General features: G+C 52.8%; 1 protein-coding gene across 1 annotated transcript; it reads right to left on the reverse strand.

Moving 5' to 3' along the window:
- Window positions 1–6,240: 6,240 nt before the first annotated feature.
- On the reverse strand, window positions 6,241–10,686 carry LOC306815474 (maestro heat-like repeat-containing protein family member 7; the record flags this gene model as incomplete). Its single annotated transcript, XM_079332029.1, has 13 exons — window positions 10,583–10,686; window positions 10,247–10,395; window positions 9,791–9,938; window positions 9,359–9,546; window positions 9,132–9,269; window positions 8,740–8,854; window positions 8,428–8,568; window positions 8,059–8,235; window positions 7,757–7,912; window positions 7,496–7,597; window positions 7,028–7,130; window positions 6,698–6,754; window positions 6,241–6,407 (listed from the first exon to the last, which is right to left on the reverse strand). Exons 1-13 carry the CDS (start codon window positions 10,667–10,669, stop codon window positions 6,241–6,243), a joined length of 1,728 nt encoding a protein of 575 aa, XP_079188155.1. The 5' UTR covers window positions 10,670–10,686.
- Window positions 10,687–13,459: the final 2,773 nt, after the last annotated feature.

A 13,459-nucleotide genomic window follows, 5' to 3' on the forward strand; every position in this document is an offset into this window, starting at 1 on the left:
GTTGCAGGAGAGAATATTGGTGCAGGGCAGCCCAAAGATGGCTGTGTGTACCGATTGTGGTGTAAAAGTAACAGGAACAAGCAGGAGAGAGAAATCAAGAATGTATAACATCCAGTGTGGAAAGTAAGTATCATCAAAAAGTAAGTATCATCAATAATCATCAGAGTGTAAGAGGAGATAAATAGAGGATGTGCGTGTCAGCCAGCAAGCCAATAGATCCGAGCCCCCTGGGTGCATATTGAAACAATGGAACAAGATAAGAAGGGCACCGGGGGCAAGGAGACTAAGAAAACCCTGATTAAATATTGTGATTAATAGGGAACCCTTTATAAATCAGAAGACAAGGAGAAGAAGCCAATAAACCGAACCATGAGTTGCAGTTACTGCTACTCTTGGGAAAAGAAGGAAATTGAGATGAGGCTGTATGCCTGAATATGCATTTTTTATCCAAAAGATCATCCTGAATTGCAGCAGAAGCGTGGTTTTAATTTGGCCCAAGGGTTTCCTTTGTGTTTGCTTTGGAAAAAGATTGCAAAACAGAAGGAAAGGGAGGACTTAGGTGTTTTTCTGCATGTTCCATAGGACAAAGACATTTAAAAGAAAAAGAGAATGAGGAAGGAATGGAGGATTTTGGTTGCTCCTTTTGAGTCATGGGAAGAGGGAGGACATGGAAGGCATTTAAAATCCCTGGTAAATACTGCTGAGAAAACTGCCTTTGAGCCTCCTTTCCTCTCCAGAACTTGAAAGGGGAAGAACTTGCAGTATAGAACCAAAGGCAGAAAGGAAGTCGTGGTATTGTCACCATTCAGTGTCCCCCCTGGACTCGTTTGCAAGGGCTGGGAGCAAGATCACCATCTCTTTGGGTGATGGTCATTCAGATACGGTTATGGGAGGCAACAGGACCTCAGTGAGTCTCATAAAAATCAAGGTACCCCTCTCATCAGCTGATTTAGAAACCTGGAAATCTGTGGCTAGTCAATACTGGGATGATCCATCAGGAGTAGCCAAAAGATTCAGGGCGTTTGTTATGGCCTGGACCCAGACTGGGAGGATAGAGATGCCAGATGTAAATCTAGATGCTTTAACAGACCCAGGGAAAGAGCTGGTATTAAAAACTGCACGAAATTATGGAAGAGCCAGGCTGTGGGCATGAGAAAACGCAGAAGAAGCACGGCCTCTCACAAAACCTCCCTGGGACTGTAGTAATTCTGGTCACTATCAACTCCTGCTGAGGTATTGGGAATGGGTTAGTTTCAGAAAATGGTATCCCTAAGGCTGTAATTTGGTGTGCTTTAGGAAGTGAAACAAGGGCCTCTGGAAACACCGACTGAATTTTGGAACTAATTACGGGAAGCCATGTGTAAATACACGGCTCTAGACCCATCAGATGATTGTGGCAAAAACCAACTCATTTCCCTTTTCCTGGGCCAATCCTCTAATGATATTAGTCAGAAACTAAAAATTCAAAAGGGAAAACCAAGTCTAGAAAAAGCTAAAGAAGTAGCATGCTGAGTTCTTAGAAATCATAATCAGCTAGAGCATAAGCAACCAGAGTAACCCCTGCTCACGACAAAGAAATGACTGGGTTGGGCAGAGACCTGTCCCTAAACTCTGCACCACTCAGTGTGCCTGTTGTAAGAAAGAAGGGCATTGGAGGAGAGACTGCCCACAGCTCAAACCCAAGGTGGCTGCAGAACTGAGCCAATGCAAGGGCCAGCTGGAGGACATCCCCCCAGAAAATCCTCTTGTCAAAAGAGAACTGGGGGAAAAGATGAGGAAAATGAAATGTTTGGGGAATATGGATGCAACACATTCTGTATTAAATGTAAAGTTGGGAGAAACTGGTCCTGGTAAAGTTGTGAATGTTCTTGGAGCCACAAGTCAACAGCAGAAGATATCCATTTTAAAACCACAATCTTATAAACTGGGCAAAAAAAGTAGGAATACATGAGTTCCTATATATGCCTATGACCCCAAAACCCCTCATAGGAAGGGATTTGTTGAACAAATTATAGGTTGAAATAAAGCTTACCCCTGGTGGAGTTCAGATCAAAGTCAATGAAAAAGAATTACAATGTTCCAAGTCTGGCTCTCATTACAGATTTGTCCAAAACAGAAGAGGCACCAGAAGTTCTTAGTCCGAAAGTCTGGGTGGACTGGAACCCTGGTAAGGCCAGAGCAGCAGAACCTGAAATCATTAAACTTAGACGTGGAACACTGTCACTGCCTGCTGGGCTCTCTTTATACCTGAGATCCCCACAGCAGGACATGTTGGTGGTTTTTAAAGTCCATGTTCTTCCCAGCCCCAGCGCCGAAGAAACTGCAGGAGGCTGTTCTCTGAGGTTTTCTAGGCTGTTTATTGTTTCTTATCTAAGGAATTCTTTCTCTAGCTAACAGCAGTCTGTTCAGCACCTCGATCCAGGGCACACTCTGCCTGCCAGAGCGCCGGTCTTATCTTATATATTACAAATTACCTACCTAATATTTACAATTACTTTCCAATACATGGCAATTTTATTACATTGTCCAACTCTGTCTCAAACCAATCAATGAATGCCAGGGTGGCACTCAACATGGATGGCATAAAGAAGAAGGAGAAAAAGAAGTCCCACGCCCAAAATCCTCCATGTTAGCCACGAACTCCCTAATATAAACATTCTTAGAAATCCACTTTTTCTAACAGTCTAATTTATACTCTACCTTTTTTTTTTGTGGATTGTAATTCTTCCTGCAATGCCTGCAAATTTCTCCAGGGACTTAAGTCCAGCCCCCAAGACCTCTGGGCACCATGCCAGGGCCTCTGATATCCTTGCCAGGGGGGTCTCCAGGCATTCAGGGAAACCAGGGGAACACCCTGGAGTCCCACAGAACAGGACCAGTAGGAATTACACAATATCCACTTCAGGTGGAAAACATGAAAAGTGTTAAACCTATCAGACAATTTTGTAACATTTGGGTTGTTACTGGAATCTGTAAATCTGAATATAATGCACCCATTGTACCTGTAGAAAAGCCTGATGGCTTGAACTACAGTCTGATTCAATCCCTACAGGCTCTTAACAAAAGAGCTGGAGATCCCCACCAAATGCTTGCAAATCCATATGCCTTGCTAGCCAAATTAAAAATGAATATGAATGGTTTACCATGTCAGATCTCGAGGATGCTTTCTTGTGTACACCCTTGGACCCTGGCAGCCAAAACCTGTTTGCCTTTGACTGGGGAAATGCAGAGACTGGAAGGAGAACTCAACTTATGTGGACTGTATAAGCACAAGGATCCTAGAATAGTCCAGCCACATTTGGAAAACTGTTTGCTAAGGACCTTGAAAATTGGGTGAGCCCAATTTTCCACAAGATTGGAATTGTGTTTGTGTCCACAAAAGGAATTGTATTACAATAGGTAGATGATCTACTTATAGTCACTGAAAGGAAAAAAGACTGTTTGGAATGCACAGTAAGCCTATGAAATGACTTGGGACTAAGTGGTTGTATCCAGAAATCAAGCTCATATAATCAAACAAGAAGTTGCTTATCCAGGATACAAAATATTCCAAGGGCAGCTGGGACTAAGACAAGAACGCAAAGGAACCATACACTGAACCCCACTCCCTACTATTGCCAAAGAATTGAGAACCTTTCTGGGAAGGGCTGGAGGCTGTATTAACTGAGGTGTTAACTGTGGGCTGCTGGTTAAGCCACTGTACCAGCTGTCCGAAAACAATCCCAGAGACCTGGAATGATCGTCCAAAGGTAAGAAAGCCTTTCAAAAGCTGAAGGAGGAATTGAAAAGAGCACCTGCTCTGGGCCTCCAGATGTCTGGGAACTGTTTTAGCTTTTCTCTTTTGAGAGGCGAGGAATGGCATTGGGAGCACAAGCACAAACAATTGGCCATACAAGATAGGAGCAGCACACTTTTCAAAACAACTGGGTGAGGTAAGTAGGGGATGCCGACTGTCTGCGAGCAGTTGCTGCTCTTGTTTCAAAGGCCCAAGAAGCCTGGAAATTCACTCTAGGTACACAAATAACTGTGTTTATCTCACATTCAGTGGCAGCAATCCTTGAGTTAAAGGGTGGGCAGTGGCTTTCACCCTCAGGATTTCTTATATATCTTGCAGTTTTGGTGCAGCAACATGGAATTACAAAAGTAATTTCTTCTCTAGTTCATCCAACAGCCATTCCTGGCTACTCACCAGACAGATGAGGAACCTTTGTAACATAACTATCAAAATCATGAAGTCCACTTTATTCCAGCCACCCAGACCTTAAAGAAACCCCAATTCCAGGAGCACAGATGGGAGTGGCTTTGTAAGATCAAGCAAAATCAGGATATACGATTAGCATGGAGGAAGAGGGGATAGAAGCTCTACCTCTGTGAGTCAGCTCAGAGATAATCAGTTTAACCTGTGCCCTCTGAGGAAAAAGCAGCAATTGATGAACAGATTCCAAGTATGTCTTCAGAGTAATACATGCCCATGAAGCAGTTTGGAAAGAAAAAATACTATGGACAGCTCAAGGAAAGCAGATGAAGCATTCTGAGGATTATAAGGATAAATGACGAGCAGTTGAAGATTGAGGAAAACCTAACTCCATGCCTGCCTTTGTTATCCAGCCTCAATGTAAAATCTCTATGGCTTGTAAATTTGAAACTCATAAACCTCTTGTAAAGGAGATTACTACAGTGACCATGTGCACCTGTGATGTTTCTAACAAGCAGTGTGTGCATTCATTTTTGTGCGATTCCTATCAGGATTTTTGCATTATGCAAATTAAAATGGACAGAGACTACAACCTAGTGAAAAATATTCCCCTTCTTCTGTGACACATAGGTGAGAACACCATCATCATGTAGAGATATAGTAACCAAGCCCACCAGGAATCCCACCCAAGAAATCTTTTTTCCAGCAGCCAGCTCTTGTGCAACTCCAATAATAATTTGTACTGGTCGTGCGCTTAGTACATGGAACAGATCTCGTGGAGGATGTGCTTTTGAGAATTGAATTTCATTCTTGGGATATTCCAGGCCATCAGGAATATTAACCAATCAAGTTGCAGGAGTAGCTGGGAACATAATCATCCTATGAGTGCATATCGTGCCCAATTCCATGAGCACGTGTTGGTGGCCCAGATACGCATGGAATCCTGAGAGCACAACTATGTTCTTTTATGGGCTGAGGTACTCAGAATACTCAACTATTTGTACTGGGAAATTTAGTAAAGTAAGTATCCTTTGTAATACTAGCAGGGGCCAGTGTAAGGTTCCTGAAGGTATCAGAAATGCTTGCCTAAAGGCAGGCAATGTATCTGAACAAACCACAGTGACGTGCCTTGGGCATCGACAAGGAGGGAACCTTGTCCTGTCCCCCAGCATGGGAGCCTTGCCCTCCTTGTCCCCAGGCAGCCAGCGCAAGGGACACCTCAGCAGTGTTCCCACCCTCCTGCTGAAGCTTCTGCTGCAAGCCTGGGGCAGACTTTGGGGAAGCACCAGAGCAGGCAGGTGTCAGGAACAACGCAACTGCCCAGGGGCTGCTAATGGCCTCTGACACCCAAGTCCTCAGGGCTTCCCACCGCTCCAGCCCCTCAGGTGCCTCCTGGCCCCTTGCAGCCTCCTGGCACCCACTCCCTCACACATCCCCCTCGTTTCTTCCACTGCCTTGTCCCATCAGGGTGTCCACAGCCCCTCATCCCTTCACGGCCTCCCAGCACCCCGTACCCTCAGGCCTTCCCCCAACCCGGCCAACCTGCCCAGCAGCAGCGCTGCAGCCCCACAGGAGCTCCAGAGGAGCCCGAGCAAGAGGCACCACGGAGCCCTCAGCAATCCATCCAGGAACAGCCGGGCAGGAGGACAGTGCTGGCGGCTCCTGGCTGGGACGGGGGTCGTGGCCATCTCCAGGCACCGTCTCACAGGGATCCCCGCAGCTCCGGCCCCTGCCCACCCGCTCTGTGGCCAGCACAAAGGCTTCAGCACAACCAGCAAAGGCCAAGGGGCTTCTGGCCATTTTCCGTGTAACACTGCAAACCTAGGCAGCTTGCTGAGCACAAGCAGCCTTCTCCCCCCCTATTCCCCAATGCCCTGCAGACCCTGGGCAGCAAAAGAAAGCTACTGGGAGTCTGTCTGTTGCATAACATCCTATATTTCTACAATAAGTAAAACAAAAAGGAGAAAAAACTTCAAGAAAGGAAAAATCCCCACTGCCTGGCTGGTTCAGGTGGCTCCAGCAGGCAGAGCCTCCCAGATCAGCTCTCAGTTCTCAGCAGAGCTCCCATAGCACAGCCAGGCACTGCCGCACAGTCGAGACCGTCGCTGGCACGCCTCGCGGAATCGGTCTTGCATCGCCTGAAGGATGGACGCTGTTTCAGCTGCAAGTTTTCTAATGGCAGGGCTGGTGTCATCTGCCATATCTTCGAGGGCTGAGAAAGAGAGGAACAGAGCTACTGTCAGATCCTGAATCTGCAGGAACCCGAGGAGACTCCTGTGCCAGGGGCATTCCAGCCCGCTCTAGCCATGGCCAGGAGGAAGAAGGGACCACTGGGATCAGCCCAAAGCTGCTGGCCATGAATCCCCCACCTGCCCCTGAAATCTCTGTGTGCTCTGCCCACGCCGCCCCCTGTCCGCACAGGGAGCAGAGCCCTCCGCAGCCGGGGCAGGGCCTGCAGCTCCTCCTGCCAGCCCCCACTGCCAGCCCGCTGCCCTCACTCACCCTCACAGATGAGCTGGAGCTCATCCTCCTGCTCCCTCAGGCACCGCCCGGCCATCCCTGAGAACACAGACCTGGTCACGGCTCTGCCCAGCGGCACAGCTCCCTGCCAGCGGTGCTGCCAGCCCTGTGGCCACTCGCCCTCGTGGCCTGGCAGGGCTCAGCCCGGGCCCTTACCGCTTGCTGCCGCCCAAGGCACGGCTGAGAGAGGGCGGCAGCAGCCCCGAGGGCAGCCGGGGCTCCACGGCATCGGGCCCGGATGGCAGAAGCTGCCGGGGCAGCAGCCGGGGCTGGGGCCGAGCTGCGGCGGAGAGGGGAGGGAACCGGGCTCACCCAGGAACCTGATGGCCGCCTCTCGCAGGGGCTCCTGAGGGCTCTGCAGGTACGGCAGGGCCTGGCGCACGTGCTCGACCACTCGGCTCCTGTCCTCTGCCAGCTGCGGAGAGCGGCGGGAGGGAAGGCTCGGGGCGGGCTCTGCCCCTTTGCCCGGTGCTGCCCGCGCCCGGCCCCGGCCTCCCCTGCCCACACAGCCCTGAGGCGCAGCCAGCAGCCGCTGGGCCGGGCTCTGCAGGGGCACAGGGCCGGCTGCTGCCCGGGGAGCCGCGGTGCCAGCCCGCCCCGCAGCCCCGCTGGGCCGGGGCTCCGTGGGCACCCGGCTCGGGGCCGCAGGAGCCTGGAGAAGAGCCCGTGCGGCCCCTGCGTGCAGCGCTGGGCAGGGCCACAGCTGCCAAGCGCACACAGTGAGTGCCGCGCTCAGGGGGCTTCTCCAGCCTGAGCCTGGTGCTTCCAGGCCCTCCTTACCAGGCACTCGGCGAACTTCCACAGCTTCTTCTTCCTCACAAGCTTTTTAAGATGGTTTCTCTGCAGGAACTTGGCCGCACAATGCAGCGTTTCCCAAGATGCCTGGAGAGCAGCAGAGATGCGGAGATGGCACCGCAGTTCAGGGCACAGGAGTCACTTCCCTGGTCCCAGGCCTGGAGGAGGCTGCAGCCCTGGTGGTGCCAGGGCAGGAGGCCGCCGAGCCCCCTCCCAGGGGGACACGGGCAGCCCATGAGTCCTCACCTGTGCCACACAGCGATTCTTATCATGGCAGTGGATGAAGAGTGGGATCAGGCTCTGCAGCACTTGTCTCTTCAGGGCTTTTTCTTCCTTTTCCAGCTGAATGGTGACCAGTGCTTGGAAAAGCAGTATGGACACCTGCTGCACCTGGCTAGTATCCTGCATGAAAGGAAGAAAAAAGACCTCAGCATCAGCAGCTGAATTGGCTGCAGGGCTCAGCTGTGCATTGGCCTGCAAATCCACAGGGCACAAAGTGTTTGGGCTGCTCCCAGAGGCCGTGCCTGGCTGGGGGCACAGAGCCTTACATGGTCAAAGAGTGTCAGCAGCGCCTCAGCCAGCTGCAGGGCGATGGGGCTGGCTATCAGACTGTTGTTTTCAAACACTACAAAGCTGAGTACCATCGCTGCCATTCTAACTATTTCTCCATCTGCTTCCTCCAGCAGCTGCACAAGACTTTCAGCCAGGCTGCACATCCTTCTTGCCTGTGTGGAACACAAGTCTGTGAAGCCCCACCCTGCTGCGTCAGGCCTCGGAGGCCAAAGGCCAGTCCCGAAGCACTCGGGCAGCTGAAGCGGGAGGCAGGAGAGCTGGGAGCAGCTGCCCCAGCACACGAAGCCCAGCCAACACAAGGGGCTGCTTTCACCAGCGCAGCTTGAGGCACTGCCCCTTCTCACCAGCAAGGGATCATCAGTGAGCTTGAGAAGGGCCCTGAGTGCCAGGTAACGCTTCTCCCTGCACTCGCTCTGCAGGTGCCGTGACAAGATTTGCAGGACGCGTTTACCACTGCTTCCACTCAAGTCCTGGTACTTGAGGACCTGAAAGGCACAGGGCAGTGACAGGGGACCTGGCCAGCAGGAGGCCAGAACCCCACAGGGCTGGGCCCAGCCAGCAGCCCAAAGCACGGGCACCGTCTCAGGCAGCTGTGGCTACGAGAGGCCAGAGAGCCGGAGGCAGCTGAGCGAGGCAGCGCTGGCCATCAGGCTCACCTCCACAATGAAGGCCAGGGCAGGCAGATCCCAGCGTGGCTCCTGTGTGCTGAGAAGCTGGAGAAGGTAGCGAAAGATCCGGGAACACAGAGGTGGGGAGACACAGGACATCTCCCTGGCAGGAGTAAAAGTAACCAAGACTGTGAGCCAGGGCCACAAACCTCTCCCAGGACTGATTCCCAGAGGTCTGGTCATTCCCCACCATCCTGCAAGGGGGCCTGGGCCATTTTGGGAGGTAGCTCCCTGTGGGCACTCTCCTCTCCCATCCTTTTCCAGTCTGCTTGGCAGTCCCTCAGTGACAAGACCTTCTGGCCCATGACCACACGCACTGTGTGGGGCACCCAAGGAACAGAGCAAAAATGCCAGGGGCAGTGGAGAGCAGGGAGTCTCACCTGGCCAGCAGAGCCACGGCATAGTGGTGGGTGTCAACACACAGCAGCGTGTCCCAGCCACACTTGCGCCCCACTGCCATCACCACACGCTCACCCTGCATTTGGCAGAGCAGGGACTTCAGGGTCTGCACTGCAAACCTGTGTGCAGAGCAAAGCTCAGGTCACCTTGGGAGCACTGGCTCCCTCCCTGGGGACATGGCAGGGACAGAGGGACTGGGACGGAGAACCTGTTGGGGCTGGCAGCAAAGCCATGTTGCTGCTGGCATTCCTTCCACAATTTATCGACCTCCATGGGTGTGTCCAGAGTGCTGAAGAGCACTTGGAAGAGCAGGTGGACAAATACGCGGGGCAAAATCTTCATCACTATCTGTGGGATGCAGGGCACCTGGAGGATCTTCCACATCACCACAGTTGCCTGCAAAGGACAAACAGCCCGAGGTAGCGCTCAGTGCCGAGGTGTCCGTGCGGCAGGGCCCGAGCGTGGCAGGGAGAGGCCAGGGGAGATTCAGGGGGAGCGCCGGGCCTGGTGCCCCTGAAGCTGCCCCTAGGGCAGGATTCAGCCCAGCACCTGAGGCTGGGAGATGCAGTGGGGGAAGGAAGATGGAGAGCTGCTGGAGAGGCAGCCTTTGGGTGAGCAAAGGCCAATTCCAGAAACTCACAGCCAGGGCAAAGACTCTCGTTGTGTCCCCATCGGAGGTGCACGTGCTGTGCTCTGGCCAGCTCCCCAGCACATCCAGGAGTCTCAGCTGCACCGACTCCGCAGTCCTGCTCGAGCACAAGATGGTCTTCCACATGGTCTCAGCAGCTCTGCAGGATCAGAGCTCTGTCTCAGGGCTATCTCAGACAGAGCACCAGGGACTGGGCAGCAGCAGGGGCCTGAGCTGGATGCCAGCTCTGCCTCTGCCCATTGTCCCTTGCTGGCAGCACCCAGACAGTCCAGTCCTGTGGGGACAGGCTCCTGAGGGGCAGAGAGGGAGCATGGCAGCAGGCTCGGGGGCTGACATGCCGGGGCAGGGAAAGGGAGCAGCCAGTGGGCCCAGCAACTCCCTGTTGGTCAGATACCTGGAACAGGCTGTACAGGGTGATGGGCTGGTGAACCCTGAGCTCTCCCATACCTGTCACACGATGGGGCCACACTCAGGAGAGTCATCACCACATCAGTGGGCTGTGCCTCGGTGAGATCCAGCAGTTTCCTGTCCAGCCTGTGCTCATCAGACTCATTGGCCATGAGCCACTGGTGGATGTATTTCACCATGGCAGGCACCTGAAGAAGGCACGGGGAGACTTGGAAAGCTGCCAGAGGTAGTAACGTCCCCAGCTTCCCCAGAGAAGTGTTTCCCTTCCCTTCACACTGTGATGGCCTCAAAGGCTGACAGGGACCAGCAGGCCCCAGTGGCTTGGGAGGCCTAACAATTCCTGGAAGGATCAAACCCTTGCCACAGGCTGCTTACTTGCTTTGGACTTGGCAAACCCTCTTCTACAAGCATATTCAGCAGGGCAGCACTGGAGTTGGTGGTGGAGCTGTCACAGTTCTCCATGGAGCCAGTGCCCGTGGTGCTGGTTTCTTCCTACCAAATGCATTTGATGAATTTGCAAGTGTAGCAGGAGAACAAAGGGCAGGAAGAAAGGGATGTTCCATGGAGTGCTCCAAACACTGTGCAGGGCTGAGCAGTGAGAGCAGGCCCAGCCCAGGTGGGGATGGCTGCAGGTACCTGTGCTGTTCTGGGAAAGAGGCCACCGGTGGATTCCTGCTCCTGTGTCTGTTCCATGGCTGCACCTGGCAAAGAGCGAGCGCAGCCAAAGCTGAGGGGCTGTGTGAGAGGCCTGAGAACAGAGCCCAGCCCTGCGCTCCCCAGGCAGGGGCAGCCCCAGGATGCCCCAGGGGATGGAGCGCGGGTTCTGCAGGGCGTCTGCCTGGCCCCTCTTCCCTCCTGTCCCTGGGCATGTCCTCAGGGGATGGGATGGGATGGGATGGGATGGGATGGGATGGGATGGGATGGGATGGGATGGGATGGGATGGGATGGGATGGGATGGGATGGGATGGGATATCACCATGCTGGCAGGAGCCATCAGCCCTGTGGCCCAGCTCTGCCACTCACCATCCTGCTTTGGCTGAGACTGCTCTGGCTCTTCAGGCTGTTGAGCTGGGTGAACTCTAGCTCCTCTCCTTTTTATTCTGCAGAACAGTCTGAAGATCTTGAGAAATGCTGCCATGCTGGAGTCTGGCCTCACGAGCACCTGCTAGAGAGATTCCTCAGGAAAGTTATGAGGCAAACACTCCCGCAGTCTGGCTGCAAAGTCAGCTGCAGGAGTAACACTCAGGAAAGCTCCGGGTCAGGCAGGAACGAGTGCGCTGTGTGGGGGCTCCTCACGGCACCGCTCTGTCCCGTCCTGTCCTGTCGCGTGCTCTGAGCACTGTGGTGTGGCCGTGTCTCCAACAGCTCCTATATCACCATGTCACCAAGGGTCCGTTGACACCCTGTCGTGTTCCATGCCATGGTGACCGTGCTGCACGGTGTCACTAACGGCCCTTGCATGTACTGCCACTGGCCCTGGAGCTGCCCCCGGCCCACCCAAAGTGGCCCAGGTTGCAAGGAATCCCTCACCCCAAGTGCCTAAGCAGCCCGACAGCAATGTTGGGAATGGCTCAAACCATGGGCAATCGCTGCTCTGCTCTGCGGGCTCAGGGCAGCAGAAGGAGCCCCCAGGGCTGCCGACGCAGCCGCAGCAGGAAGGGCACAGGGCCTTGCACACAAGCTGGCTTGGCCTCCTTGGGACACATCTTGGCTGGTGGCCATCCTAAACCTGTGGCTGTGACACAGACCAGGAACGTGTGGGCAAGGGCAGGAATGCTGCTCTGACCCCTGGGACCTGTGAACACTGAAAGCAGCAGGTGTGGCTGAGTCCCTGCCCAAGCAGATCTGCCACCCCCCGAGCCCTGGCAGCGCTGGTGCCCGGCTCCTGCCCCAGAGACCTGTACCCCGGGGGGCTTCTGTGCCACAGGGAGCCAAAGCCCACACACACTGGGGACTGTGCTCCTTGCTACAGGGGCTGTTGACAGGAGCGCTGGAGCAACTGCTGGCAACACTTGGTGTCTGTCAGAAGGCAGAAGCTGTTAGTCCTGAAATAATTTCTGAAATAATTTTGGGAGGGATTGGCAGGAGCACCAGAACACAATCAGCAGCTGAGTTTCCCAGTACAACTAGATTGTACAGAGACACTGTCATGTTTTCTTGTGTTCTAACAAAAACATCAGCCCAATCTCTGATGTTCAGTGCTCCAGTTGCTGTGTGTCTGGTGCTGCTAGCTCATATCCAAAGAGAACTGTGTGCCTGCTGAGCATGGCAGTGGAAAGCCACAAACAGGGAACTTCAAGCACTGCAATAAATAAAGCTTCCAAAAATCTCTTCTCCATTTCCAAAACCAAAGATCAGCAAACACATTGCAAAAGAGAAATTCGTTCCAACATTCTCGGGACACAAATTATGACTAAAGGTACCAAGCAAGGATCGCACACAAGGCCTTTGGAAACACTTCCTAGATGAATTAAAGTCTCTCCATGCAGGGCTGTAATAGCTGAACTTGGGCACTGTTGCCCAGTTCCAGGTAGAATGGGAAGAAGTCCACAGTGTTCTTGTACAGTCTGAAATAGGGATGCAGACATGGACCCAGTTCTTTCCTGGGCAGGATGATGCTGAAATCCAGTGCATTCTGATGCCCGAAAAGGAGGCAAGAAGCCAGGACTACTCCATAGTAGAAGGCCTATGGGGCAGGAATTTGTTTATTTGATACCCGGAGGGAGGAGCATTGCTCCACAAAATCACTTGTCCATTCTTTGCACAGTTCTAGGTTGTATATGTTTTCTACTTAATGGGCAAATTGTTTTTTCCTACCTTTCATACTGCAACATATTTTCTAATGACATGACAATGTGAGCCCTTGTAACACATGCATGGTTTCTGCAGCAGGTGGTCGTCAGCCTCCTGCTGGTCGTTTTGGGTGAAGACTCCTAAGTCTTCCTTGGGCTTGAACTTTCCACCCCTGCTTCCTGGGCATGCTCTATAGGATTGTCTGCTCAAATAGCCAGTGGTTTGCTTTTGCCCTGGCTTATCTATAGAAGTGCAACAACTGCTATAAATTAGAATGCAAACTCCTCCCATTTGGCTCTTACCTTATCTAACACCATGTGGTTTTGAAAGACTACTTCTTTTAGTGAGTTTATTACAGTTTGTAGTTGTCTCAAAGCATCCACTGTTGAATTAGTCCCATAGTGACACAGTTGCCACAATTTCCACGGCACCACATCTGTTCCTTGGGCCCACGAGGC

Source organism: Erithacus rubecula (assembly GCF_903797595.1).
Source record: "Erithacus rubecula genome assembly, contig: scaffold_138_arrow_ctg1, whole genome shotgun sequence".
In the NCBI taxonomy this organism is placed as follows: domain Eukaryota; kingdom Metazoa; phylum Chordata; class Aves; order Passeriformes; family Muscicapidae; genus Erithacus; species Erithacus rubecula.